Below are 26,866 nucleotides of genomic sequence, written 5' to 3'. Positions count from 1 at the left end.
GTGACAGAATTTAGAACATGTTGGAATAATCTTCCCAAAGCGAGGGAGATTACCAAATGTTCAAAATCTGACAAGGGGTTAACCAAGCACAAACGGTGTTGGTCTAGATCATAATAAGCACATGATCATAAAGTGAATGTTTCAATCATGTGATGACTGTCAAAATAAATTATTTTGATTATCATACAGGACTGACATGATTAAAAATGCTAAATGAACATCCATTATCCAACTCAAAGCTGTACAAGTGCTAAAAAAACTGATAGTTGAACCATATTCTTCTAATTGATATTTTTCAAAAGATATAAAAACTTGGAGTTGTTTGGTCAAGATCTCAGGGGTACATTAGTAAAATGCTTTCACATGTAAGTTAATTGACGATATCTAAGATTCTAGATTGAGGTACCCCAAACATCAAGTTCCATATATTTTAGAGGCGAAACCCCCTCATGTAGATACCCTTAATGGTAAGATCCATGCGTTTACCTCCCCCCCTAAAAAAAGGTCTATCTCTAATTGTTTTTTTCTCTCTTATATGTTCTTTTCTATTTTTTATAAAGGACTTGCTTGGTTTAACCAAAGATTGGTTACACCGAGCTTAGCAGTTAGCACCATAATGATTTTGCTTTCGGGCAAAACCTTCGAATAAGAACTCCAAACAATTAAGGTATTTTAGGTAGTCATAATCTCATCATGATAGTGTTGTCTTTTCTCGATGCTTTAGAATCTTCTTTAAGAGTAAAGGCTAGGTACTGTGCCTACCTCTCTCCTCACCCCATGGATAAATCCTCTCCTCCCCCCCCCCCCCCCCAAACACCCCTTCCAATCCCAACCCCCGCCCCCATTGATTGAGTCCCACGCTCCAGGAAAGCTAGCGGGGTGCCCAACCTCCGCCTTTTCTATAAAAACCGTTAAGAGAGCTGGTTGGATGATAAATCATTTCTGGGTTCGAGCCAATAGACCATAATGTAACACACAGGTATTAGGCATGCCCTGTCTCGATGTACTACCCTACTAATCCCAACCAAACCCTCCTTAACCAAATCAGGACAACAGCCTACTGAAAGCCTGAAACCTGTCCAAGCAGGGTTTTGAAAATCAGAATTGAATCGGTCTCCATACTAGAATTCTAGGATTCAGGTTGAATTCGACGGATTCAACTCAGCTGAGACCGGTAGCAAAATACGTTAACATCTAAGACAAGAGTAAAAATAAGTTGAAAAAAATCTCGAACTTCATCTTAGCCTCTCTGGTACATATCAATCCTTAAGCTATATACATCCACAATCCCACTTGCTCCACACCTCAACTGCAACTTACATTCATCAACACAATATCAAAATCAACCTCCATAAAAAAAATATGGGAGAGAACGCGGCGCCAGCGCGGGAGCCAGTGGGAGCGCACCAAGACATCCAACATGGGGGTGGGGTGATCATTTTGCCACCCCTGTGTCTGGGTGAGGGGCATGCAACCAGACAGTTCTTTATATCTTTTTCCCAAAAAATATATATTATCATAATCAACACAGCGCTCTCTTTTTCTTTATGGAACCATAAAAAAGCCTATTTCTGGTTTGGTAAATCAACCAGAAATGGAAACTCAATATCAAAACCATATCCTGCAAATTGTCATGTTTGATCAGGAGAGAATTAACTTTCATTGATATGCTACAACTCCTCCACTTGGACCGAGAATCCACAGGGACATCGCTTTGTCCGCACTGAGCTCTCATCATCAAAACTCTGATCCTCTATTGGAAATACATGTTCATGGTCCTCATTACGAACTGATAATAGAGCATCCATCTTGGCATCTTGTAGATATCCTGGTTGACATCCAACAGATTGCAAGTCTTCCTGGCTATTAGTAGTCTGGGCTCCACATAAGTCATCCCTTGAGTGGATGTCTCTGGGGGCCTGTGAAGTCGAACCTTCCCCATAAGTGTTGTTCAGCCTTTGCCGTGTTAGAATTGACGAAAGAAGCTGATACCACCTAGAAATAGCTTGCACTTCATTCCGTTTCTTCTCTTCAGCCCTTCTTATCTCCTCCTCTTCTTCATATACCTGAGAAATAAATCACCAACAAGACCAATATGTCATTTCAATACATGAGAAATATTCAAATTTCTGAGGAAATCCATTCGCTAAAACATTTGGGACCTTACATCTAATATTGCATCTTTGAACTCGGTGCAAACCACGATTCCTTCAAAAACAGGAACAGAGCGACCATTTCGGAATTCAAACCCAACCATTGCGGGGGCAAAATCAATTTCCAGCCTCTTCACAACAGGAACTATTCTGGGTAGTCTCAGGTGCACAGTTCCAGGCGGAAGGCACTTCTCAGACCACACATCCACTTGACCACGTTCATTCTGGAAGGAAATCCAAAACCAGAATACAGATTTAAAATACATAATCGTATAATGACAGGAATGAACACCACTTCTTCCTGATACAAAATTTTCTGTTTTCAATGTCTAAAAACTAACACACAAAAATACCACATCATACATATCCAAGATAACAAACTGGTGTGATTCCAGTACATTATATTGGATGACAAAATAGCCAAACCAGGAATACATCTCCCCAGAAAATTATGAAATGTCTGGCTTGCAAGTTTCTTGGCAATTCAAGCATAATGAAGGCATATATTTAAAGCCAGTTTGGATGACCAAAAATACTTTCCTGTCCAACCATAGGGTGACTGGAGCCAGATGAATTAAGCAACTCAAGAAGCTGGAAATCTCAGACAACTAATCGATGACCCTTCAAAGATCTGCCTTGTTTTTTTCTTGAATACCTATCTTACGGAGTTTAAAGATGCCAAGGATCACCAACCCTCCCCTCCCCCAAGATAAAGTATCACAACTTTATGTTCAAGCAAGTGAGTGTAGATTAACATTCAAGGGGGAGGGGGGCACATGCAATTTTTTTTAGAGATAACAGAATTTTACTAATTGAAAAGAATAGCTAAGGTACAAGCTAAAGATACAATGACAGGGTGACCAAAGCCAAACCCTGAATAGGGGACTATAAATCCAACACCCCCCCACCCCAAGCGAGCTCATCTGCTATTGAGTTAACAGATCTCATCCTCCAAACAGAGTAAACAACTAAATAATAGCAGAAGTATGTAGATCATGGCTTATGCAACCAATGAAAAAGTATGGTTCAAAAGCCAAGTATCACTGTGCAAAATGACCAAAAACTGAATTAACTATATACATGAGAAACTAATAATGTTTACCTTTGGTACAATCCCATTTACAGCACAAGGAAGACGTACTGGTTCCATCTGCCACTTCCCATAAAGTTCAATAGTTCGTTCACCACCATCTTCATCGTAAATACCAGATTCAGACTCTTGAAGTTTGCCAAGCTTCAGAGAACGTTTCACCACCTAGAAGAAAAGCAACAAGAAGTCATGACTCAAAACCTTGGCTAAATAAAAGAGATATCAATGTAATACCTACAGAAGGGAGTAATTCCATGGTCCAAACCTTTGCAGGACTTTCATTTGCTTTGACTTGTAACCCTTCCCGTAACCATCTTTGTTTAGTCTGTAGCATTTGAACACACATGCGCGGGTACACTGGATGACCAGAACAATAACCAAGAATAGGACCCCTTGGATGTAGTATCTGATACTTGGTAAGGCATTTTTCAATAGCATAAAGGGAGTGATTTTTGTAGGCCTGAAATAGAAAAGGAAGTCTTGAAACAAGTGATATTACTGCAAAACTCATGAAATAATTAAGTAGTAATTGTGCATTTTGAGCTCAATTATACAATTTCATACCTGTTGATTTGTTGGAAGGGGCTCAGTTAATGCCCTAGTTTCCAGTTCTATATCCTCAAGAGAGTTTCTGGTAGCAACCCTGGAGCTTCGTCCTAAAGATTCTGCATTGCTATCCATGCAGCGTAGTTTAGATGTTTCTTTGCTAAACTTATGACCCAAGTTGACATGGTCAGGAAGATATTTTTGAGATGTAGAGAGACCTTTTGAAGCACTCTCTGGGTTTGCATCCAAATGGACCAAACCTCCGGTAGCACCAGATTCCAAATGCTTCAACGGTGCCAACACTGCATCCCACCAATTTGGATTAACTCTCTGTGATTCTATCTTGTACCACTTCATACAATACCTGAAATTAAAAGTAGCACTTTGCTGACATTTCTCATGATAAGACAAATAGTTGTCAGAAATTAAATATTTTATCAGAACCTCAGTTGAAAATGATGGAATTGTTTTTGCTTTTGAAATTCCCTCGGATTACTTTGAGTTTGAACAACAAATTTAGGCAGCATCCTGCGGCATATAGACTCCCGCTTCAAGTAATGATGTTGGTGGGAGGGGGACGGTAGAAAGTATAGAGAAATCAGTTGCCAATGGTGTAAGCGGAGAACTAAAACAGTAAAAATAGGTCTGGACTGAAACTTGATGCAACTCCTGTACATGCCTGTCGAGCAACTAATGGTATTGCAAAGGGCACCATAAAAGTTAACAACATTGAAATCAAATTATATTATTCCCCTTTTTATCCCAAAAACCTTAGATTCCCAGTGGAAAATCTGGTTTTATGTGTCAATTGGATGGTGTATATCACATCAATGCCAGGTCACCAACAAGTCAGCCAAGCGGTTTAGGTTTGAAGACACTTTACAAATCATGAACTTAGGCTGGACTATGCTCCCTAACCTTTTAAACCCAACTGGGTTACTGTAGCTATCAAGTGTTGGCCATTTTTACATGGACAGGCCATATCCTAGTTGGACCAAGGGATCAGAGAGATCGTGAGCCTTGTAGGATTCTGATGTGGTTTGGACCACTCAAACCAACATGAACCAAGCAATAAAGCGGACCAAATTCATGGAGATCGAGCAGCCAACTTTAGACGGACCAGCCAGCTCAATGAAGACTGAGTGTGCCCAAACCGTGAGCTTGATCCAGCCCACATGGGCTTAACTAATGTAGTTCTAGATTGATAGGAGACCAACTAGAAGCCAATAACCAAGATCTGTTCTTGAATGGGTAATTCGGGTAGGTCAAAAGTAGGTATTTTGGTCAAATTAGGGTTAGGGTTTGTTGGGAGTTAGGAATTGATGGTAGGGTTAGGTCAAGTTGATGTAAGGGAGTCTTCCAGTGAAGGTCTTGTTAAGTTTTAGCAAGTCTAGGCCTTTTAATTAGAATCGGCAGCAAGGTTAGGGCTAGAATTGCGGGGTTTTGAAAAGAGGAAAATATGGATTTTGAGGGTTTATGATGGTCAAATGAGGGAGCAACTTGGATCGAGTTTTCCCTAGTATAAGAGGAGAATTCGATCAAAGTTTGGTGTGATTTGGCTGGCTGGTTTGGTCTGGGCAGAATTTAGGTATTGGGAAAATTGAAAACAAAAGGGGGAATCTTAGGGTTTGGGCTGTGAGGATTAGAAGAATTGTAGAGGATGGGGATGATTCAAACTCACTGTCGTTGCAGAATTTCCTTGCCAGCAGCTTGTTTGATTGTAGATCTTGAATAAAAATCAAAACTTGAATTGACCTTAAAAGTAGGGCTTCAAAAGAACAAAGAGAGCTTGAACGAACTACCCGGGCTTCACACCGAAAGGTGTCGATTGAATCAAACACCAATCCCACCAGCCTTGATCAAACACAAGACAAAAATCTTCAATGGAGAAGAAGAGCACAAAAAAACATTCATTAATATCAAAATTCGTTTACAATGCTTGCCCCCCCTTACAACCTTATATAAAGACTAAAAAATAGACTCTTACACTAAAAAGGAAAGGCCTAACCCAATCCTTAACCTATTAGGTAGCCTAAACTGACTAGGAAATTGAAATATTGAAGGAAATAAACTCAAAACATGGCTGGACTCATAGAGTCCTAATCCAGCCCAACTTAAATAGTCACATGACCACTTAACCAAGTCACATGATCACTTAAATGATCAAAACCACTAATTACATAGAAATAAAACTAAGTAAGGAATCCCATATGCAATTTAATTACCCATATTTTAGGCCCATAAAAGTGGCCTATTACATAGAAAACCTATATAACCCTAGACTTATTCCTAAGCAAACAACCCCTATTTGGTGATGAACCTGCATCAGGAACGCACAAGAAGAAGGGAGAGGGGGAAGAAGAAGATCGCACAAGCACTTTTGGCCACGTAGGCACTCACAAACAATCCACTATTCCATTCTATTCAATCTCTGATCATTTGGTACCAAAATACATATAATAGGAAAAGAAAACTTATACGTAGCCTAAATCAGAAAAAGAAACATATCCAACTAGGAAACTACCAAGCTACTGTCCTATGTATCCTACTCAAAATAAAAGATTACATAATACTTTCCCAAAAAAAAAAAAAATTTCTAAAATCCTACTAGACTCCAAAAACTCAAACTAGACCTAGTTCATCTCCATCTGGATACCCAATTGGGATTTGGGTCAATCCAAGGTAGTGCACCTACATCAATCCCCCTGGTGTTGAGAAAAACTCGACCTCGAGTTTTGCTGTCGCACCTATCTTATATTGTATTTGTGGTTCACAACAACCATATGTTATTACTTGTGGTTCACAGCAACCTATGTTGCTCTTTTTTATCTGCCTTCATGTTGAAGATTATTAGCCAGCAGAAATGATTTATTCATAGCCTTCTGATGCAGTGCAGGCCCAACAATTGGGTTTCAAAGGAGGTTCAAGTCTGGCCCTTATTTTGGGGCTATTGATCCAGTTGATATCTGCCCAGGCTAGCCATCAATTCCACCAAGATACGCCACTAACTAGGAGAGTTATATCCCAGATTTGGATAGATATCGAGTCAACCTAAGGAGAATCGAATTCTGCCCATTCTGCCATATCGATCTGATGAGTTGTAGGGGGTTTAATTTCCATATTTGAAGGGGATATCGTCCAGCATGTCAAGCCAATATCCTGCCTACATTATAGGGATCGACCAACTTTCTTTTTGAGAGGAGATTGGCCATATCGACTAACCTTGTTTGAGAATATATTCCTAAGATTTAGAAGGCCCCATGGCCATTGCATGGAGAAGATTTTAGAGGATTACCACAGCTTGCAATTGTTAGAGCAAACACGAACCAAAAACACGAACAGAAAACAAAACAGAGCAAAGCGACACAGAGATTTAACATGGTTCACACACCAGTATGGTGTGCTACGTCCATGGCCGAATGCGAAGCTGTTTCACTATGTAAATCGGAGAAAACTACAATGGAGATCTCTCAAGAACACCCAAAACGGCGCTGCTTCTCTCTCCCAGAAACCCTAAAACGAAAACCCCAAATCTTCACTCTTTACAACAAAGCAGGTAAAGAACATAAATACTCCTCCATCGGATCCAGGTCGATCCATCGGCCCAAGCCCTCCGCTACGATCACAGATCTCAGAAAAAAGTTCCATTTGGGTCGCCACCAAAAATGTCGGAGCGGGTCATTCTTCAAAACAGGTCCAGGAATTCGAGGCATACATAACAGCAATCACTCCTATAATTTAGGGAATTACGGTTTCTTGCGTGGGATTTTATTATTTAAAGATTAATTTCTATTTTATAGGTTTTATTAATTAGTAGTTTCCATTTTGTTCTCTAGGATTCTTTAGTTTCTTAGTTAGATTGGGATTGGGTTCCTTGTAATTGGTATATATTATAAATAAGTATGTGGCTGAGCAGAAAAGGGACAGAGATTGAAGAAAAAAAAGTTATGGTTGAAGCTGTGAGATGCGGCCACAGTGAGAGACTGTGGGTGAGAGGCCCTGGACTGAGAGAGTCCCCTATCCCCTCTTCTATATCCCTTTCTTCTTCTTCCCTATCCTTTTATGCTCTTCTTTCATATGTAAACAGAAAAGAGCAATAAAAAAAATTCAGTTACTCAATTTTGTTTTCCCTACTTTATTGATCCTGCTGCAATCAATCTCCCACTGGTTCTTCCTTGGTTTGAGGTCGAGTTTGCAATACCTTCTGCTGCTCTTCTCTGGGCATTTGTTACTGTTTTTACTATTGTTGTTGTTGTTGCTGTTGAAGACTTCTGGCCTGCAGCGATGATTTGTTCATCTTCTACTACTGCTCTTTTCTGGCCAACGGTTGATGCTGCTTATATTGTTCGTTGTTATCTGGATTTCTTCTTCACGAAGAATTTTTTCTATTGCTACTGGTGGTGGTTAGTATTTTTTGTTGGTGCTATGGCTGGAAGATATTCTTCTTTTTGCTTGGTTATTTGATGCACATCTGGCTGTGATTGCTGGTCACAGGTTCTACAACTGATATATCTATCAAGTTTGGTTCTGGTGGTTGTCTGTTCTGGTCATGGTTCATAATCTTGGATTGGATCGGTATTGATCATGACAATCCCGAGATATAGCTGATACTTGTCAGTTCATGTGGAGGCGTAGAGTGGTTAATGGATTGGGTAACCCGGTAGGATCAGGCGATCCAATCCAATACGACGTGACTATTGTTCAAAAGGGTTTTAAACGCAGGTTTCAGTTTTCTTCGTCTGTAAACCTACAGGGCATCGATTCAGCAACCTGGGAGTTCCAGATCTGCGAGAATAAGAGGGTTTCCTACCCTTTTTAATGTAATCCTAGATGGGGATAAAGCCAACTAGAACCAGAACCAGGATTTACTAGGGTTTAATGGATTGGTTAGGGTGGAATTAGATACATAGTGAAGTTAGGGTTAGGGTTTGAGAAGGAGATTAATGTAGGGATCTAGGGTTTATAATGAGTATTATGGCTAGGGGCTTGGATCGAGTTTCCCAAACAGTGAGGGGGAAATTCGGTCCAAGTTTGGGCTGCTTCTAATGGTGGAATCAGGCTGGGCAGGTTTTAGGTTACGGAAGTGATGTTTGGAGATGGAGGGATATTAGGGTTTGGCTTAGAGGGTTAGGAACAGAAGGGTTTGGGGATGGAGATTTACTTACCGGTTATTGGATGGATCCTTGAACTGGTAGCAGATTTGGATAACTGAGCCATGAACCTTCAAACAATCAGCAGTAGCAAACTTGAACAAATCTGAATGCACACGAATGAGAGAGACAGTGAACTCGTGAAGGCTATCTCAGCCTCACCTTCACAGCCTATCTCAGGACAGTGGAATGCAACAAAGCAAATTTCTTATTCATTAAATCGTGGGGGGCTCAATGGAGCTCTTACATTATATAGCCTTCAAGGCTGGACATGAAATATAAATCCTAACTAGGACTAGGACTCAAAATAGGAATAGGAATGCCAACTAGGACTAGGACTCAAAACTAGGACTTCTAATTCAGATTTGAACTAGGAATCCTAATTAGAATTACAACTCAATAAAGAATAAAACATAATAAAAACAAATAAAACAAATACTAATCTAAATCCCCACGACTGCTGTTGGTGTAGGGAAGAATCCCTGCACCTACCCGATGGCTAATTATGTTGGTGTAGGGAAGAATCCCTACACCTGCGGCTGGTTTTAGACAACCAGTTTACATCAACTCCCCCCTTCTCAAAAACATTCGTCTCCGACGAATGGATGAAAGACATGTAGCGCTCGTAGAGATCAAGATCAAGGCGCCTGAAGTCGTTGGCGTGAATCCAGGTACTGTCACTATCAGGGCGATCCTTCCATTTAACAAGGAAAGAGTAATAGCCGCGACCACCCCGCATATTAGTAAACTTGTTATCAAGCACATTCTCAATGACATCAGCAGTAGGAGTGGTAAACTGTGAGAGGCGGAGAGCATGTGCAGTATCACTGTCGTCCGAATGGTGGCCGACATAAAGAGTGAGATCGGCCACGTTGAAAACATTGTTAATCTTCATAGACGGAGGAAGCTCAAGCATATAGGCATTGGTCCCAATGCGTTCTTGCACCTTGAAAGGACCCATTTTGCGAGGGTGGAGCTTATGATTGGCTCCAGGAGGAAATCGCTCAAGAGAAATACGGACCATCACCAAATCACCAGGTTGGAATTCCACGTATCGGCGATGACGATCAGCTGTTGCCTTGTAACCTTCATTGTAAATAGCAATGCGTCAGCGAACGTCGGTATGGACCTCGGTGATGTGGCGAAGGAACTCATCAGCGTCCACACTAACATGAACATGAGGAGGAAGAGGAAGCAAGTCCATGGGGCGCTTGGGTTGCAGACCCAAAACAATCTCAAATGGAGTACGGCCAGTGGTCTGATTGACAGAACTATTGTACGCGAACTCGGCAATATCAAGGACAAAAGGCCAATCTTTCCCATGATCACGAACAAGACATCGGAGGAGATTGCCTAAACTGCAATTAACCACTTCAGTCTGCCCATCTGTCTGAGGATGAAAGGCGATGGAGAACTTCAGCTTGGTATTGGTCTTCATTCACAAGGTCTTCCAAAAATAGCTAGTGAATTTGACATCACGATCAGAAACAATAGACTCAGGTAGCCCATGAATACGTACTACCTCTTTGAAGAAGAGCTTGGCGATGTGACGGGCATCAAATGTCTTCCGACAGGGAATGAAATGAGCCATTTTCGAAAACCTGTCCACCACCACAAATATAGAGTCATGACGCTCCCGTGTAGATGGGAGACCGAGAACGAAATCCATGCTGATATGTAACCAGGGTGCATGAGGCACTGGAAGAGGTGTGTAGAGGCCCGTGTTTTGCTTATCACCCTTGGCAAGCTGACAATCTCGACAACGCTGAATCACCTGCTGGACGTTACGCTGAAGATCTGGCCAATAATACAAATCAGCAACTGCAGCATATGTCTTGCTAATGCCAAAATGCCCTCCCATGCCACCGCCATGTAGTTCCCGAATGAGGTGCTGCCGAAGGGATGTGTTAGGGATACATAGGCGTGTCCCGAAGAAGAGATATCCATCACGTAGGGAGTATTTGGCATCAGTTCCGCCTTGCTGTAATGTAGTATGAATGGGGGAAAAATCAACATCAGCCGTGCACTCATCTCTAATATGTTCGATGCATGTGCTGTGAGTAGAAGAGGTGGATAGGGTGAGAACTTTCCGACTTAGCGCATCAGTGACCTGGTTCTCTTTGCCTGCCTTGTACTTCAGAACGAAATGAAACTCCTGGAGATAGGCGATCCATTTAGCATGGCGGTTGCTTATGGATCGCTGAGAATGGAGATACTTAAGGGCCTCATGATCAGAGTATAGAATAAATTCTTTGCCCACAAGGTAGTGTCTCCAATGCTTTATAATCTGGATCACTGCATAAAGCTCCAAATCATAGGTAGAATAATGCCGCTTAGCATCGTTGAGTTTCTCACTATAGAAGGCAATGGGATGATTTGATTGCATGAGAACTCCTCCAATCCCAACATGGGATGCATCTGTAGCCACCTCAAATATGACATCACAGTTTGGGAGCCGTAGAACAGGTGCCTCAGTCATCTTTTGCTTGATTAAGGAAAATGCTTTGGTAGCAGCTGGTGTCCACTGGAATTTGCCCTTACTTTCTCTCATGCACTCAATAATGGGTGCCATGATGCCGCTGAAGTTCCGAATAAAACGCCGATAAAAAGATGCTAGGCCATGGAAACTCCTAACCTCTGTCAAGGTGTGTGGCACTGGCCAATCGACTATGCTTTGCACTTTCTCCGGATCAGCTTCAACCCCAGCTGAAGATATAATAAACCCAAGGAAGATAACCTTAGGTAACATAAAAGAACACTTTTTGAGGTTGATGAAGAGTTTCTCTATACGTAACACTCTCATCACTTGCTTTAGATGATCGAGATGCTCCTCAGTGGTGTGGTTGTAGATAAGAATGTCATCAAAGTAAACCACAAGAAACTTACCGATGAATGGACGAAGTACTTGTGTCATTACACGCATGAAGGTGCTTGGAGCATTTGTGAGACCGAAAGGCATCACCTTCCATTCATATAGACCATCCTTTGTCTTGAAAGCAGTCTTCCACTCATCTCCTGGGTGGACCCGAATCTGATGATATCCGCTCTTTAAGTCAATCTTCGAAAAGATGGAAGCACCTGTGAGCATGTCTAACATGTCGTCAAGTCTTGGAATAGGAAACCTGTATTTGACGGTGATCTTGTTTATTGCCCTGCTATCAATACACATCCTCCATGTACCATCTTTCTTTGGAGTAAGTAATGCTGGAACAGCACATGGGCTCATGCTCTCAACAATAAACCCCTTGCGAATCAGGTCATCTACTTGTCTCTTGAGCTCGGCATGCTCAGTAGGGCTGAGACGATAAGTGGGCAGATTTGGTAGCACCGAACCTGGTACTAGATCAATGGCATGCTGAATATCCCTCATAGGAGGTAGCTCATCTGGAAGATTGTCTGGTACTAGATCTGAGAAATCATCAAGCAGATCTTTTATGGACTTGGGATGAATAGTAGTAGGGGTTGGTGACACTGCTCTCGTGACCAGGGCTAGTATCAACCCTGTCTCTTCACTTGTAGTAAGGAATTCTCGGTGAGGCAGGGACAGAATTCGTTGCTCCATGGGTTGTGCTTTAGTAGTACTATTACTAGCATGTGGTGCCTTGCTGCTTGACCCTCCTTTCATTGGCTGTCTATTGTCAATAGTTTTCAAGACCTGTTGTCGCTTCAGCTGGGCAGCTCTAAGCCTTGGCTTCATCAATGGTACATTGAGGGGGTTGAGAACTAGTGGTTTCCCTTTGAAGTCAAAGAAACACTGATTTTTTGCACCTCCCGTCAATACATTGTTATCATACATCCATGGTCTCCCAAGTAAAACATCAGTCAGAATCATAGGAATTATATCACACCAGACATTCTCCTCGTAACCAGAAATCTTGAGTGGCACTGAGCATCGCTGATTAACCTCTAAAGTATCATTATTAAGTAAGGATACCTTGTATGGTTGTGGGTGAGGTTCAGCTTTAAGCTTCTCTTCAATGACAAAAGCTTTAGAAACCACGTTGACACAACTACCGCTGTCCACGATCACTTGTGCTGTTGCTGTCCCGCTATCCATCAGTGTATAAAAGATGCAATGTCGACGCCAGTCCTCTCCTTTAGATTCAGCAACCAGAATGCGAGTTACTACATTTACCTCATAAATTTCGTGTTCCAAAGTATCATCATAGTCTTCTCCCTCAAGAGCAGCATTAATGGCCCAATTGTCATCAAACTGCGGGTCACAAACTTGGACATCTGGACTAGTTTCCATGGCTGCAATCACTGAATTGGACTTCCCTCTTTGGGGGCAGTACCTTGCATAATGACCATCTTGTTGGCAATGGAAACACTTGTTAGGTGTTTGACTACCCATGGGGGCCTTACCCTTTTCCTCTGTAGTTGGTGGAGCTCGGGTAGGGAAACCACTAGATCTGTTAGGAGTAAAGGTTCTCCTAATATCACCGGACTGCGGTGTGAATCTTCGCGGGGCAGCCTTGATTAAATCTTCAGCATCCATGGCCTTTTCAAAACAGTGATTCAAATTATATATTTCAACCACGCCTATCTTGTCTTTAATCTCAACCCTCAATCCCAACTTGAAACGGGATATAAGCTGGTCATCATTCTCATCTACACCCGTACGTGAGCGTAAGTCATTGAATTTATCAATATACTCCTCAACTGTTAAGGTACCTTGTCGTATAGTGTTCAGTTGATCATGCAAACACCTCTGATAAGAAGGAGGTAAGTACTTCTCTTTGAGAATCTCTTTCATAGCTGCCCAAGTAATTGGTTCCATGTGACGACGGATCAACCTGTCTTCATGTGTACGCCACCAATCTTTGGCTCCTCCAGTTAACTTAGTCGTGGCCAGCTGCATCTTTCGGTCTTCAGACAACCGAAACCACTTGAAGTAGTCATCTAGAGCACTCAACCAGTCATGGAATGCAATAGGGTCATGTTTCCCGTTATATTCCTTCAGATCCAGTTTTACCTTATGCTTATCATCACGGTAATACTAATTTCCATCGTGATCTTCATCTTCTTCATAGGCAGAATTGTTGTTGATCCTGTGTGTCTGTAGTGTGGGAACCCTCTGTGGTAACCTACGTGGATGTCGGTTGTTAGTGTATGAAGCAGCAGCTTCAGTTTGTGATATTTGTTGTGGAGGTGCGGAGGACCTTGTTGGACAAGACATCAACTTTGTTGCTTGATGGTCTTCACATCTTCGATAAAACCTTGACTATCTCAGCCGATTCTTTGTAGAGTGGTTGGATCACTTGATTTTGGAGAACCCATAGCTAGGCTTTGATACCAAATAATGTAATCCTAGATGGGGATAAAACCAACTAGAACCAGAACCAGGATTTACTAGGGTTTAATGGATTGGCTAGGGTGGAATTAGATAAATAGTGAAGTTAGGGTTAGGGTTTGAGAAGGAGATTAATGTAGGGATCTAGGGTTTATAATGAGTATTATGGCTAGGGGCTTGGATCGAGTTTCCCAAACAAGAGGGGAAATTCGGTCCAAGTTTGGGCTGCTTCTAATGGTGGAATCAGTCGGCAGGTTTTAGGTTATGGAAGTGATGTTTGGAGATGGAGGGATATTAGGGTTTGGCTTAGAGGGTTAGGAACAGAAGGGTTTGGGGATGGAGATTTACTTACCGGTTATTGGATGGATCCTTGAACTGGTAGCAGATCTGGATAACTGAGCCATGAACCTTCAAACAATCAGCAGTAGCAAACTTGAACAAATCTGAATGCACACGAATGAGAGAGACAGTGAACTCATGAAGGCTATCTCAGCCTCACCTTCACAGCCTATCTCAGGACAGTGGAATGCAACAAAGCAAATTTCTTATTCATTAAATCGTGGGGGGCTCAATGGAGCTCTTACATTATATAACCTTCAAGGCTGGACATGAAATATAAATCCTAACTAGGACTAGGACTCAAAATAGGAATAGGAATGCCAACTAGGACTAGGACTCAAAACTAGGACTTCTAATTCAGATTTGAACTAGGAATCCTAATTAGAATTACAACTCAATAAAGAATAAAACATAATAAAAACAAATAAAACAAATACTAATCTAAATCCCCACGACTGCTGTTGGTGTAGGGAAGAATCCCTACACCTACCCGATGGCTAATTATGCTGGTGTAGGGAAGAATCCCTACACCTGCGGCTGGTTTTAGACAGCCAGTTTACATCACTTTTTTATTGGGAAATCAATCTGAGGGGAGACTTCACCATTTTATTTGCTAGATTAAGAGCTATTGAAGCTTCTTCCACAACTTCTCCTCCCTAACAGAGTTCAAGGTAAGAACTCCATCTTTGTGTTGATTTTTTCCACCATGGTTCGTGATTTAGGCTACAGTGCACAATACCGATTTAGGTTACCATTTTTTCCATCATGAATCATGATGAATCGATGCCTTGTGTGAGCATTTGGCAACCTTATCTCTGACGAGTTAGGTTCTTTTCATGCATCATGATGGTTTGTGATTTAGGTTCATGATTCTTCCTCATGCAGCACCATATTTATTTATTTTCAAAAAAAAAAAACTTCAGCCTACCTCCTTCTTCCTTTAATGATTTTGCATGCATCAATTGGTTATCATGAGCTTGTATGTTATTGATTTATTTGTTAGGTTCTGTGTCTTAATGGGTAATGATCAAGAGCTAAGATAACTTTTCAAGTTACTAATATTATCACAGAACAAAGAGAACCTTCATGGTGATGATGATCACAGTGATGTGTTTTCAAAAACTAATTTTAGCGTATTATGATTTTTATTATTTTTTATTTTTTATTTTTTTCTATTTTTTATTTTTTTAACTTTTTAATACTATTTTGACTGATTCCTGATTGATATCGGTCCAAACCGATCCGGCTAATATCGGCCAATCCGATCCGAGATCACACAACATACCAATCTTGGCCGATATGGAAGCCGATCCATGGAAATCCTATTTATGGGTATTTTTTACCAATACTAACCGATTTTTACCGATCCCGGGATTGGGAACTATGGTTCTGGTTGTTCCAAGCTGGAGCCTATAGGATATATATGTTCCAACTTGAGGGGGAGTGTTAAATGGTTTGGTACTATATTAGTTCTACTACAGGGGTGTTTTGGGTATATGATTATTTTTTTAATGGTTCTTTATGTAATATCTAGTCACTAGAGGTATTGTTGTAACTCTTTGAATATTATGTTATATAATCTACCCTAGTGCTCACGGTTTGGTATTCAGTCAGAACCGTGAGCCTTTTTCTTCTCTAAGACTTGCGGCTTCTTCTTCTTCTTCTCTTTTTCCTCTCTTCCATAGGACCGTTCATCTACTGTGGTTTTGTAATAGTAACCAAAGTGGTGAAGTGAGAAGTCGTAACCTACTTTTGATCGCCCCTTGTGTTATTAACGAAACTTATTTAAGGTAGGGGTAAAAAACAGGTTTTCAAATTAATTTGAAAGTGGCTTATCATTATGTCCTCATCAAAAGCTGTCATGGTCCTGCACATTTTTTCGAATACACATGTGAAATGACATGATTTACCCTCATTGGGAAAAAAATGTATCATACTAATAAGGCAAAAAAGAAAGGTTCCAACTTTTTTTTCACCAATCTTGGTTATTAAAAGATTCTCAAAAAAAAAAGACAAGCATATAGATCTCAAAATTACGTAACATTGGAGAGCAATCATGAATCACAGCATTGGAAATAGCTCCAAATACAAGATGAATGGACGTATGTACTAAAGATTAGGAGGCAAAACCTGCGAGTCACATCTTTAGCCCCATGGCCAGCAAAAGCCACTACATATCTTAGAGACTTTCTGCAGGCCACAGCTGCAGCTTCTACATTCTGCTCACCATCAATAATAGCATTGGTAGCATCAACATGCACCCACTTTCCTGTCAAGTTTTCTCCACTACAATAGACTTCTGCCCAATACATTGGAGCCCCTACTTTTCTTGATCCAACTGCAGTAGAAATTGCCTGAGAGGAAACTGGAGATACTTCACTTTCAATTATTTTCTTTCTTTTCATTGGAGAAGAAAAATATGATGAACTACCACACACGTCTTTCAAATTTGAGCCTGAATTACCCGCACGAACAGCTACAGCAGTGGCAGAAAGAGCCATTTCCAAGTGCATTTCGAACTCTAGATCCCTTTTTCTCTTTGGTCCTTCAGATTTCTTGGTTGGACATGCTTCTACACCAGCATTGATTGCTTTGCAAGCTAATGAATCTATCAAACCCTCAGCCAATTGATCTTTTGATTGAGTGCTCTTGCATGTCAAGTTATTTTCACTCGTTTGACCCACAACTCCAGGAGAAGATTTATGGGCAGTTTCTTGATAGCTTGTTTTATTTGAAGACATAAGAATGGGAAAAGCAGAAACTTGATTTGGCCTGGCCACCATCAGTGTGGAAGAGTTAAAAATCCCTGTCTCCCCTCTAGTTGTGCCATTGTTTGGACATTCAGACATGTCCATATCTGGTTTGAGAGAAGCCACATCCAGGATGGACACAAACCTGAAATATGTTTATGTTATAATACATGTGATTTCAGTAACCCCTAGTTAGTAATTTAAAGAGAAATATGAATTTTTGTGAGGACCACAATCCAGTTCCAAGAGGCACTGCCCCAAAATCATACAAAAATTTACTAACCGAAAGATCATCAGATAATAGTAGCCAACTAGCCATCATATGATTGAACAGTACAAAGGCTGAACAGGGATCCAGCTCCAAGCAATGACTGAAAGTTTGACTGGTGGGGTGATTTTGAACCTTGGAGAAACAGAAATATTTTACCAATTTCTACATGTTTTGCTCAAAATTTTGGCAGTTTCACCAAATTTTCCAGATTTTGACCCCAAGGAAAGAGAAATCATCAGTTTTCCCTCAAAATTGCAATCATTGGTTCCAACAAACATACAAGATTGAGAGCTGTACAATCAAAAAATACAGGCATGAACAGAACCTACAAGGATCCTTTCACAAAAATAAGGCCAAACCAGTGTGACTTAAAGTCTTTAACATCAAAAAATATTTTTGCAAAGTTTGCTCTTGCATTTGACTGAAGATGCTTAAGATGACAGTCTTACCGAAAATTCCATAGCAAAATTCCAAGAGAAAAGCATGATTTCCAATTTTCCCATCATTTTCGCAAAATTACATGATTTTAAATGATTTCAATAATTTCAGATGAAACATTTCCATTTCAACCAGGACCAAAATCACCATAAACTCCAAATTATGATTCCTTGATTTCCATTCATAAATGAACTATTACACATGGTAACGATTACATTAACCCCGTTCCCTTCTTCAACTCTTAAAGATCTAATAGTAATATCTTTTACCATCTTAATATTCATCCTAAGGAAGGGGCCATTGCTTAGAGAAATCGTAAGAGGTTTGGACTGCCAGGGCAAATGTCCAAGTTGAATCTTGAGAGTGGACCATTTTGTGGAAAAACTGCCGAAGGTTAGAACCATTTCCAAACTCACCCCTCCCAGGACCCTGCATAGGCGGGACCAGTACTGGGTAATGGCTAGGGGTGTAAATGAATAGCCGAAATCCGTTTTTGTATCCATGTCTGTATCCGTTTAGCACTATCCGAATCCGTCCGAAAGCTAAACAGATGTGGATACGGATAGGCTATAGCTATCCGAAAAGCTATATTTACATGTAAACGGATAAAATATCCGATCCGTATCCGTTTTGCACTATCCGAATCCGTCCGAAAGCTAATCGGATGCGGATGCGGATGCGGATATAGCACTATCCGAGCCGAATCCGATCGGTTTACATCCCTAGTAATGGCCCTTTTTATATTCATCCTAAGGAACATTGCTAGATTACCTAGATTTTCAACTTCTATTGGTGTTAAAATAAAACTTTTAGTTTCTAATAAAAAAAAATGCTATGACTGCATCAATATTCACCAACATTCAGAAAAATAGTCTTTACCGAGTTGTTAGATTAAGAGCTCTGAACAGTGCCACAGACAATGCAGTGACCTGCCAAAAGAATAACTTGATCATTTCCCCAAAAACAATAACAAGTATTATACTCCCTTAAAGTTGTGTCAATTCACCAACAAAAACCAAATCCCATTCTTGCTGCAACTTCGTCCTGTTTAGAAAATAAGCTGGACAACATATATAAAATTATTTCCAATGCCTACAGGCCAGTATCATTATCAGAGTACCATTCTAAGTGACCACTACATGAACCCTGCTTTGTGATTTGAAACTAGTGAATTATAAACCAAACCCTTCAAAGAAATAAAATACAGGGACAAGTTATACCAGTATCTCCTTTGCAAATACACAGTGATGCTACAAGCACAGTATAATGCTCTGGAAGATAAAGTAAATGCAAAAATGGTCTTGAAACTTTTAAAGCAATAGGCTCAAAAAGATATAAAAATAAGCATTGGAGAGTAGTAAACAAAGAGTAAATATTTAGTCTAAGCAAAGGCACGAATAAACCTGGCTGAAGTTAACTGATGATAGATGTCAAAGGCTCATGGATAAATAGTTATCTTGAAAAATATGCGTTGACAATCTCTGAGGGCAACATAAAAATGGGTATTCCAGGAAAAAAATATTAAAGCTGTTGTGTATTAATGGAGAACTGACAGACTAGACAAAATGCTTAAGCTTACATTGCTTGTTTCAAATGTGAATTGATAAACACTAGATGACTAAGACTATTTTGGCTCATTGTGTTGTACGAGGATGGGAATGATAAACCTTTTTGTTGTTTTTTCTTCTTCTTTTTTCTTTGGGGGGAGGGGATGATCATTTACAGACTCTCTTATCATATTATAAATTACTTTGATAGCGTAGCTCACTTCTTCTGAGTTTCTTCTGAGTTTCCTTTGTGCTAATTCATACACTTGATACAAAAATGAGGTTTAAGTTTGACTTACTTAGTATGCTATTACAAACTGCAGTCTAGATCTATATAGCAGTTCAGAAAAACTTTTCAGTGAATATCACTTAAATCCGAAGAAGCTATTTTTCATCGAAGTGGTCAACGTCATCATTACCCAAGCTTCATTTCAACTAGACATGAAATAATTGAACCAATCCAGGGTCATATATTCAATTAAGGCATAAGTCTCTAAATATTTTCTCAAAAAATCACAACTCAAGTCCTCTCTTGGCTGCCCTTGTATCATTATAGAGCCTTTAACTTGCACCAGTATACCTCATGTTCGTTCTATCAATGTCCTCCGTTGCACATGGCCGATTATCTAAGTCTATTCTTGACATTTTGTAACCAAATTGAGGCAACCCTGATGCAGTGCAAGACCAGCTTCAATAGAGAAAGGGCCAGCCCACGATAGGTCCTTTTTTAAGTTCTTTTATTTTCAGTCTGTTTGCACCCATGTGTGTTAGGTCTCACTTAAATCAGACCCATCTATTGAAGTTATAACTTAAGCCCAAGTTCTGTCCATGTAGCCATTGACCAGCAACAGTTAAGGAAATCTTTCGACAGAATTGTGGGCCCCCATGAGGACAGGTGGCGTGGGATAGAAGAGATGCTGCCAAGATCTTTTAGAGTTTCTATTTCCATATATTAGCCTTTGGTTTTTTTTGGATGGTAGCCAAGCTACTTCCCTACATAGGGAGTTTCTATTCTTGTACTAGTGTTATGCTAACTAAAGATGAAGGGCCACAAGAGCCACGGTTGTTGTCTTCTTCAATGGAGCAGCAGCCCTTATGGTGAAACAAGAGCAACTGATGTAGATCTAAATATGAAGAGAAAAAAAACCAAAACACAGTTCACGTGAACAGTGTCACAGCCCATATTTGCCTTGTGTGGGGATGCTTTTTAGAAGATCTTGTGGATCCATCAAGTGGAGAAAGATTCTATCCTAATCCTCCCATAGTTTAGTTTCTATTTTCAGTTTTGGAAAGTATATTTTATTTCATTTAGGTAGCTTCTAATTTCAGTTTGTTACTATTTTTGTTTTTAGGAATTTCTATTTGATGTAGGGCAGCTAGATTTATAGGAAGTTTCTATTTTGGTTGTAAGCAACTTGGTAGCAAACACTTTCTATTTTGGGCTCAACCCTCAGTCTATATAATGTAATGCCCTTAGAGGCCTCCACCGGTTGAAGATTGAAGAAAATAGAGAGCTATGGCTTGAAGCTGTGAGAGGCAGTGGCTGTGGGATGCAGCAACGGTGAGGCCATGGGTGAGAGACCCTGGACTGAGAGAGTCCCCTACCCCCCTTCCATATCCCCTTCTTCTTCTTCCATACTCTTATATGTTCTTTTTTCATTTGTAAACAGAAAAAGATAAATAAATAAAAAAATCAGTTATTCAATTTTGTTCTCCCTTATTTTATTGATCCCGCTGCAATCGATCTCCCACTGGTTTTTCCCTGGTTCGAGTTCGAGTTTGCATTAGCAACCCTAGGTTGGGAAGTGGTGAAGCCTCCCACAGGCCTTGGTGGTGAAGCCAGGTCATATGCCCTCTTTTCCCTCTTCTTTTTTTTTTTTTTCCTTTTGATGGATTGTTTCCCTCTTCCGTCTTCTTCCATTTTCTCTCTTTCACTCTGTCAGTTCCTTTCCAGCAAAGTAAATTGTGGTTATTCTCTTGGATTTTCTTACTTTTATCTTGGATTTTATAGACTGTGTTATCACTTCTATATTGCTGTAACAGATTATACAGATTTCCCATGTTGTCCGATCACCCACGGTTTTAACAGTTCAGAATCTTTTACTGTTCTGTTGGTCCTCTTGTCAGTCCATGATTTAGAGTGATATTTGATATTCCATATATCTTTCCTTACTGACCAGTCCAGCGAATGTTCACTGATGTTCACTGTTTGCAGGTCTTTTGCCACTCTTTCTGTTGATTTGCAATTCTGGCTGCAGGGAACTAACCTTCTATTGTGGATAATCCAGCCCTTGGATTGATCCCTTCTTTTAGTATGATGTTCTTCCCTGTTTCTACTTTTTGTGCCTTAAATTTAATGATATCTGATCTCTTGAATTAAATTTAATTTCTGTTATTCTTTAAGGCTCCATTTCTGTTACACTTCAGTACAACATTTTCAATCCTTGGACCAGTTTTTCTTTGGAAGGTGCTATTGTCATATTGAGAGGGCTGTTCGACCAAATATCAGCCTCAGCCACATCCGATTGTGGGATCATGTTTTATTTAACTCTTTCTAATTCTGTCATATCGAGTACTGTTGGAGTTGCTGTGTTTCTGTCATGTGGCCATGGTGTTCTATTATTCCCAACTTATCTACCCTAGAACACATCAGACTCCTAAGCTTTTTTCAACCACACACTTCAAATTTTTCCCTTCCTTGTCTTTTGTTGTATGCTAATAAAACCTAAATCCCATTCAACGCTAAAATTTCAGCATTTTTTCGTTTTCTTCTTTTAGTTTTTAACCTATTCTGCCGATATTTAAGTCAAGAAGACAGATTTAATATCTATACTGAGAACTGAATCTCATGATCAAATAACTCAATTCATCTGATTTGTTCTTCGCGCAACTTTTCTTCAACATCCTTGGGAATGGTGTGAGTTATCCATAATGAACAGTCTTCTTATGGACAGAATGATCACTAAAATTGGGTGATTCACCTTCAATCTCGGCTGGTTGTTGGCATGCCTTCAAGTTTTATTCTAGTATTTTTAGTGGATAACTGAAAAGAATCAAGAATGCAAAAAAATTCACAATTTCGGCACATGCCTTTACACCTTAACTAGGGTGTCTAAGGGCTTTGCAACTCAATATCAGTAGTTAACTGTTTTATTCTTCAGATGTAGATCAGGTTCTGATATCTAAAATCAGCAACATTCCTTCTTCTTGTTTCTTCTCCTACTCAATCAATGAACTTCGGCAAAGTTTATTTCCTTTATATAAATACAAGTTTCCATTGTCTACCAATAGAATAACTGAGAAAATCAATAAGGGATACCTCTTCTACAGACCCTTCATGACTTTCAAGAGCATAGGCCAGGCTTGACTTGAATGATCTCTCTGGGTCAGATGAGCCTCTAAGATGAAAATTTTGATGGAACTGCAGATATGATAAGCAGTTATAGAAAAATACATATGTACATACACTTGTGTGCATGTGTGCATGTGTGCGTGTGTATGTACGCTCGCGTGCACATGGCTGTGTGGCCCCATTTTCTGCCTATGGTAGTTGGCATTGTGCACACTGTTTCCCATATCACACTCCACTCAAAGTGGCAAATTTCAGCCCAAATACATTTTTCCACAAGGAAAAAATAAAGCTTTTAAAAATGGTTTATGGCCGATAATATCCAATATAGGGTGGTCCACACAATTGAGACTGATCTTGAAATACGAAAATATGGCCAATCCAGTGGCCACAGTAGCCCTACATGTGGCTAAAACAAGGGGTCCATCCAACTACATGGGTCACCTGTGAACCTTAATGCATACATACCCAATTGACAAGAGGGGTCAACACATTTGCAGTCAGTTTCGGAGCTTCCGCTATATTCAGTAAGTGTGTTGGCAAAAGTGAAAGTAAGGAAGCCTGTCACAACATTTAATTCTCCTCAGAACTCACAAATTATGCACCGTAGTGTCTCTTTCATTGGTGGATAGCAATGGAAAATCATACAGGAGAATGAAATACCAAAATATAAATGGAAAACCAAATATAAACGGAAAACCTCCACAGAAAATATTCTTTCAGATTGACAGGCATCATATCAAAATAGAAGTGTTCAATTAAGCAATCAAAAGAGAAGATAGTGGCCTTCCTAGTGTCTGTTAGCAGAAAGCTGAATCATTTGAATCATTTATTTTTAACAAGCTGGTATCATTATAAGGTGCAAAATTGTGGTTGGTGTTGTGAAGGGCAAAAACAATTAAATGCAGATTTTTCTTCTTGTCCCACCGCATTAAAAGCAGTCTCATGATGAGCCAACTTCGTCTCTGGCAAGAGTGGGACATTTTATTTGCAGGCCTGGGCATTCTTTCATGCTTATTCCCATTTATACCCTAATATTAAAAGAACAGAATGTTTTAGACATACAAGAAGAGAGGCACAGTGAGTGTGTTGAGATACTGAAGGAAAAACCCAAAGAGACCAAAAGAAAATGGGTCACATAACATGATTCACGGTTTACAGAAGTTCATTAATTCACACAGCCCTTAAAGTAATGTTCCATGTCCTAAATTTTCATTCAAAAGGAATTCCCAAAAGATTCATCCCTTGGTCAACCTTTCAGGACCCCTAACTTTGCTTTCTATATACTCGATATGCTACTGCCTACTAACATAAATGCTATGCTGAGGATTTCGTTCTCCTTGGGTCCTACTAGCATTTGCTTGTTTTCTCATCATTTAGGTATCCACCAATTTGCTGCAGATGTTTCTTAGAGAATATGGAAGAAGAAAAGAAAAAAAAATTAGGGTGGGGGGGGAGACTTCCATGAACAAAGTATTGTGTGCTAAATACATGCATCAGGTATGCCTCTAAACTAGTATTCTTATGATACAAAAAAAAAATTCCTATTTAATAACTAACAACTAACAAGAACATTTCATTTTTAGAAACTCCGCTTTGTTGGGCACAGGACACCCTTCAACAGTTTATATGTCAGAGATTGGCAATTGACAAAAGGGGAAGCTCACAATGAACAGAAAGTAATATCCAGTTTGTAGCTCAAGCATGACACAAGAAAGCACCTGAATAAGAGGATCATTGCAAGCACTGTCAACTAATCTTCCCCGTGCTATTAAACAGAGCAAATGAACTTTATGCACAAGCTCAGCCAATTCCTGAAAAAATGGAGGAAACATCCTTAATTTTTGTGAAGGAAAATGCAAATACTTACCATCAGTAAACTAACAAAATGGCAAGCCTCAGCTTAAGCATTATGACTTACCTTGTCCTCGGCTGAAGCTCTTCGAATAGACCTCTTTTTAACAGAAGATGGTGATTCACTAAATTCAACAGTCACCTCCGTTGCAAGAGTATGTTCTCTAGAATCTGGGATGGGTATCAAACCATCTTCCCAATCAGAATCATCTGATCCTTCTTCCTTGTCAGGGGAAGCAGAATGCGGATTTTGCTCCTCAACTTTCTCTTCCACCGGAGTTTTTCCCTTTGTATCAGTAGTAGTAATTCCATCTAAAAGTACATCATACCTGAGATTCCTTTTAACGTTTTGTTTGTTATTTCCCTTCGAACCAACATCCGGCTGGTGAGAACAGAACAATGGAAGTTGTCAGTTGCTGGGAAATAACAGAAGTAGATTGCGCAGCATCATTCGTTTGAACATCTCTGAATACTTATTCAAACAGTAAATCAAAAGCCAACTATGACATAAAGACTCCAAATTAGCATGATGAGTGAAGTTCTAGGCTGTGAACAAGAAACCCATCAGGCTGCCTTTACTGTAAAGAAAATTCAATAGAAGGTATAGACAAACCGTGCCATCAAATTCATGACAAAGAAGTTTGCTGTCATGTTTATTTGTCCCTGGTGAGCCACGAAAATTAGTACGTTTCAAAAGCCTGTCCACAGCTTCCCTTGATTTATTGGTAAGAGAGCCTGAAAAATAAAGTCATCAATTTATTCAAGTTCAAATAAAGGAAACGGTGACATGATAGTGTCGAGTTCCTACTGTGATATGAGTACAGATGAGACCGACAAAAAGTTGAAGTAGAAATACAAACCACTATCATGTTCTGATGCTGTACAGCTTGTGCTTTCTGATTCATGTTTAGCTTTCATTGCATCCTCATTTCCTGCCAGAGACAAACACACGGAGGTTCCAGAGATTCAGGTTCTTAGCTGTCTGAAAATTTATCCAAATTGTTTATGTGCACAAAAAGAAAAATTGTATACAGAAGGATGGTGAGTGACAATAATAATCTCATCTCCCAGAATCACCCCCACCCAATGACCCAAACCTTGAGTGGCATTTCGTACTTCACGTGCTGTATAATGGAAACAAGTATTGGAAGTTAATATCACAACTTAGAAGTATATATCAGCAGACTCCACAACTGATACACTAATAAAGATTACGAACTTGGCCAAGTTGCCACTACTTCTGTATGGGACAAACAGATTGTTCAACGGCAAAGAGATGTTTTTGAAAGATTGGTTTCTCCTTGCAAACAAGTGTCGGACACTGGAATAGAAAAACAACGGAAAAAGAGGAAAGGAACGGAGAACGCGCCCGACATGGACAGAACAAAAAACTACGGCACTGTTACAGAGTTCTAGAGAGCGAACGATGAATCATCTAATGAAATCGTCATCAGGGGATAAACAGATATATTCATCTTCAATGTTTTGGGAATCTTAAGGCCGATATGAAAGCAAAGAAATTAGAAAAGACTTGCAGCGAAGCGAAGACCTAAAACAAAAAATCTGTTTACAACGAAAGCATTCCAAAATTCGAGCAGAAATTCAAAGCGAAAAATGCTTCGTTTGTTGAAGAAATTAATTGAGAGAATAGGGAACGAGAAATCATGGACTGGCAGCACCCACCGGAAGCTTGCGGTCGCTTCAACTGGTTTCTGGTCCGCATTTTGAACGTTCACTTTGGTAGCTGAGTCCCTGAACGAAACGAATGAGAAAAGCGCGGCTCCAGGTTTTGGACTTTGGTTTGGAGTTTGGACATTGTTCCCGGGAAATAAAACGGGCAGAGTGACAAGGTTGGGTAGGAGCCAAACGCGAGGAACCCAAGACCATCGAACTAGAGTCTAGAGGGTCACGAATCGTTCCAAGTCGAATCATGGCTCGCTTTTTTTAGTTCACTGCTTTCTTCTCTTTACTATCTCCCGCGCTGAGTTTGAATGAACCGGGTCGAGCCCATAATTACATCTTTATCCAGTCCAGTCCCACTCCTCTCCCATGGGCTCCTCCATCTAATTGAGAGGAAAATGAAAAA

General features: G+C 40.1%; 1 protein-coding gene across 3 annotated transcripts; it reads right to left on the bottom strand.

Annotated features, from left to right (window-relative positions):
• Positions 1-1,544: 1,544 nt before the first annotated feature.
• LOC122652616 (DNA repair protein RAD4) lies at positions 1,545-26,634 on the bottom strand. Of its 3 annotated transcripts, none has more exons than XM_043846400.1 (15): positions 26,464-26,634; positions 25,641-25,712; positions 25,394-25,515; positions 24,848-25,162; positions 24,648-24,740; positions 23,395-23,487; positions 22,897-22,998; positions 18,910-18,959; positions 16,702-17,466; positions 4,008-4,153; positions 3,808-3,899; positions 3,509-3,703; positions 3,256-3,408; positions 2,168-2,377; positions 1,545-2,066 (listed from the first exon to the last, which is right to left on the bottom strand). In XM_043846400.1, exons 1-15 carry the CDS (start codon positions 26,501-26,503, stop codon positions 1,671-1,673), a joined length of 2,844 nt encoding a protein of 947 aa, XP_043702335.1. In that variant the 5' UTR covers positions 26,504-26,634; the 3' UTR covers positions 1,545-1,670. The 3 variants fall into 3 exon arrangements, with proteins under 3 accessions (XP_043702335.1, XP_043702336.1, XP_043702334.1); XM_043846401.1 differs by having other exon boundaries at positions 3,808-4,153; positions 16,702-17,195; positions 17,328-17,466; XM_043846399.1 differs by having other exon boundaries at positions 3,808-4,153.
• Positions 26,635-26,866: the final 232 nt, after the last annotated feature.

The sequence above is a fragment of the Telopea speciosissima genome, chromosome 2 (genome assembly GCF_018873765.1).
Source record: "Telopea speciosissima isolate NSW1024214 ecotype Mountain lineage chromosome 2, Tspe_v1, whole genome shotgun sequence".
Classification (NCBI taxonomy): domain Eukaryota; kingdom Viridiplantae; phylum Streptophyta; class Magnoliopsida; order Proteales; family Proteaceae; genus Telopea; species Telopea speciosissima.
Note: the sequence above shows the minus strand (reverse complement) of the source record. Positions and strands in the feature narration are given on the sequence as shown.

Bases quoted from the DNA above. Each gene is read 5' to 3' on its own strand.
- LOC122652616 (XM_043846399.1), bottom strand. From the start codon at position 26,503: ATGCGGACCAGAAACCAGTTGAAGCGACCGCAAGCTTCCG. The intron at 25,713-26,463 runs GTGGGTGCTGCC...TGTCTCTGGCAG, and splicing joins GAAGCGACCGCAAGCTTCCG to GAAATGAGGATGCAATGAAA. The intron at 25,516-25,640 runs GTTTGTATTTCT...TTTATTTTTCAG, and splicing joins AGCATCAGAACATGATAGTG to GCTCTCTTACCAATAAATCA.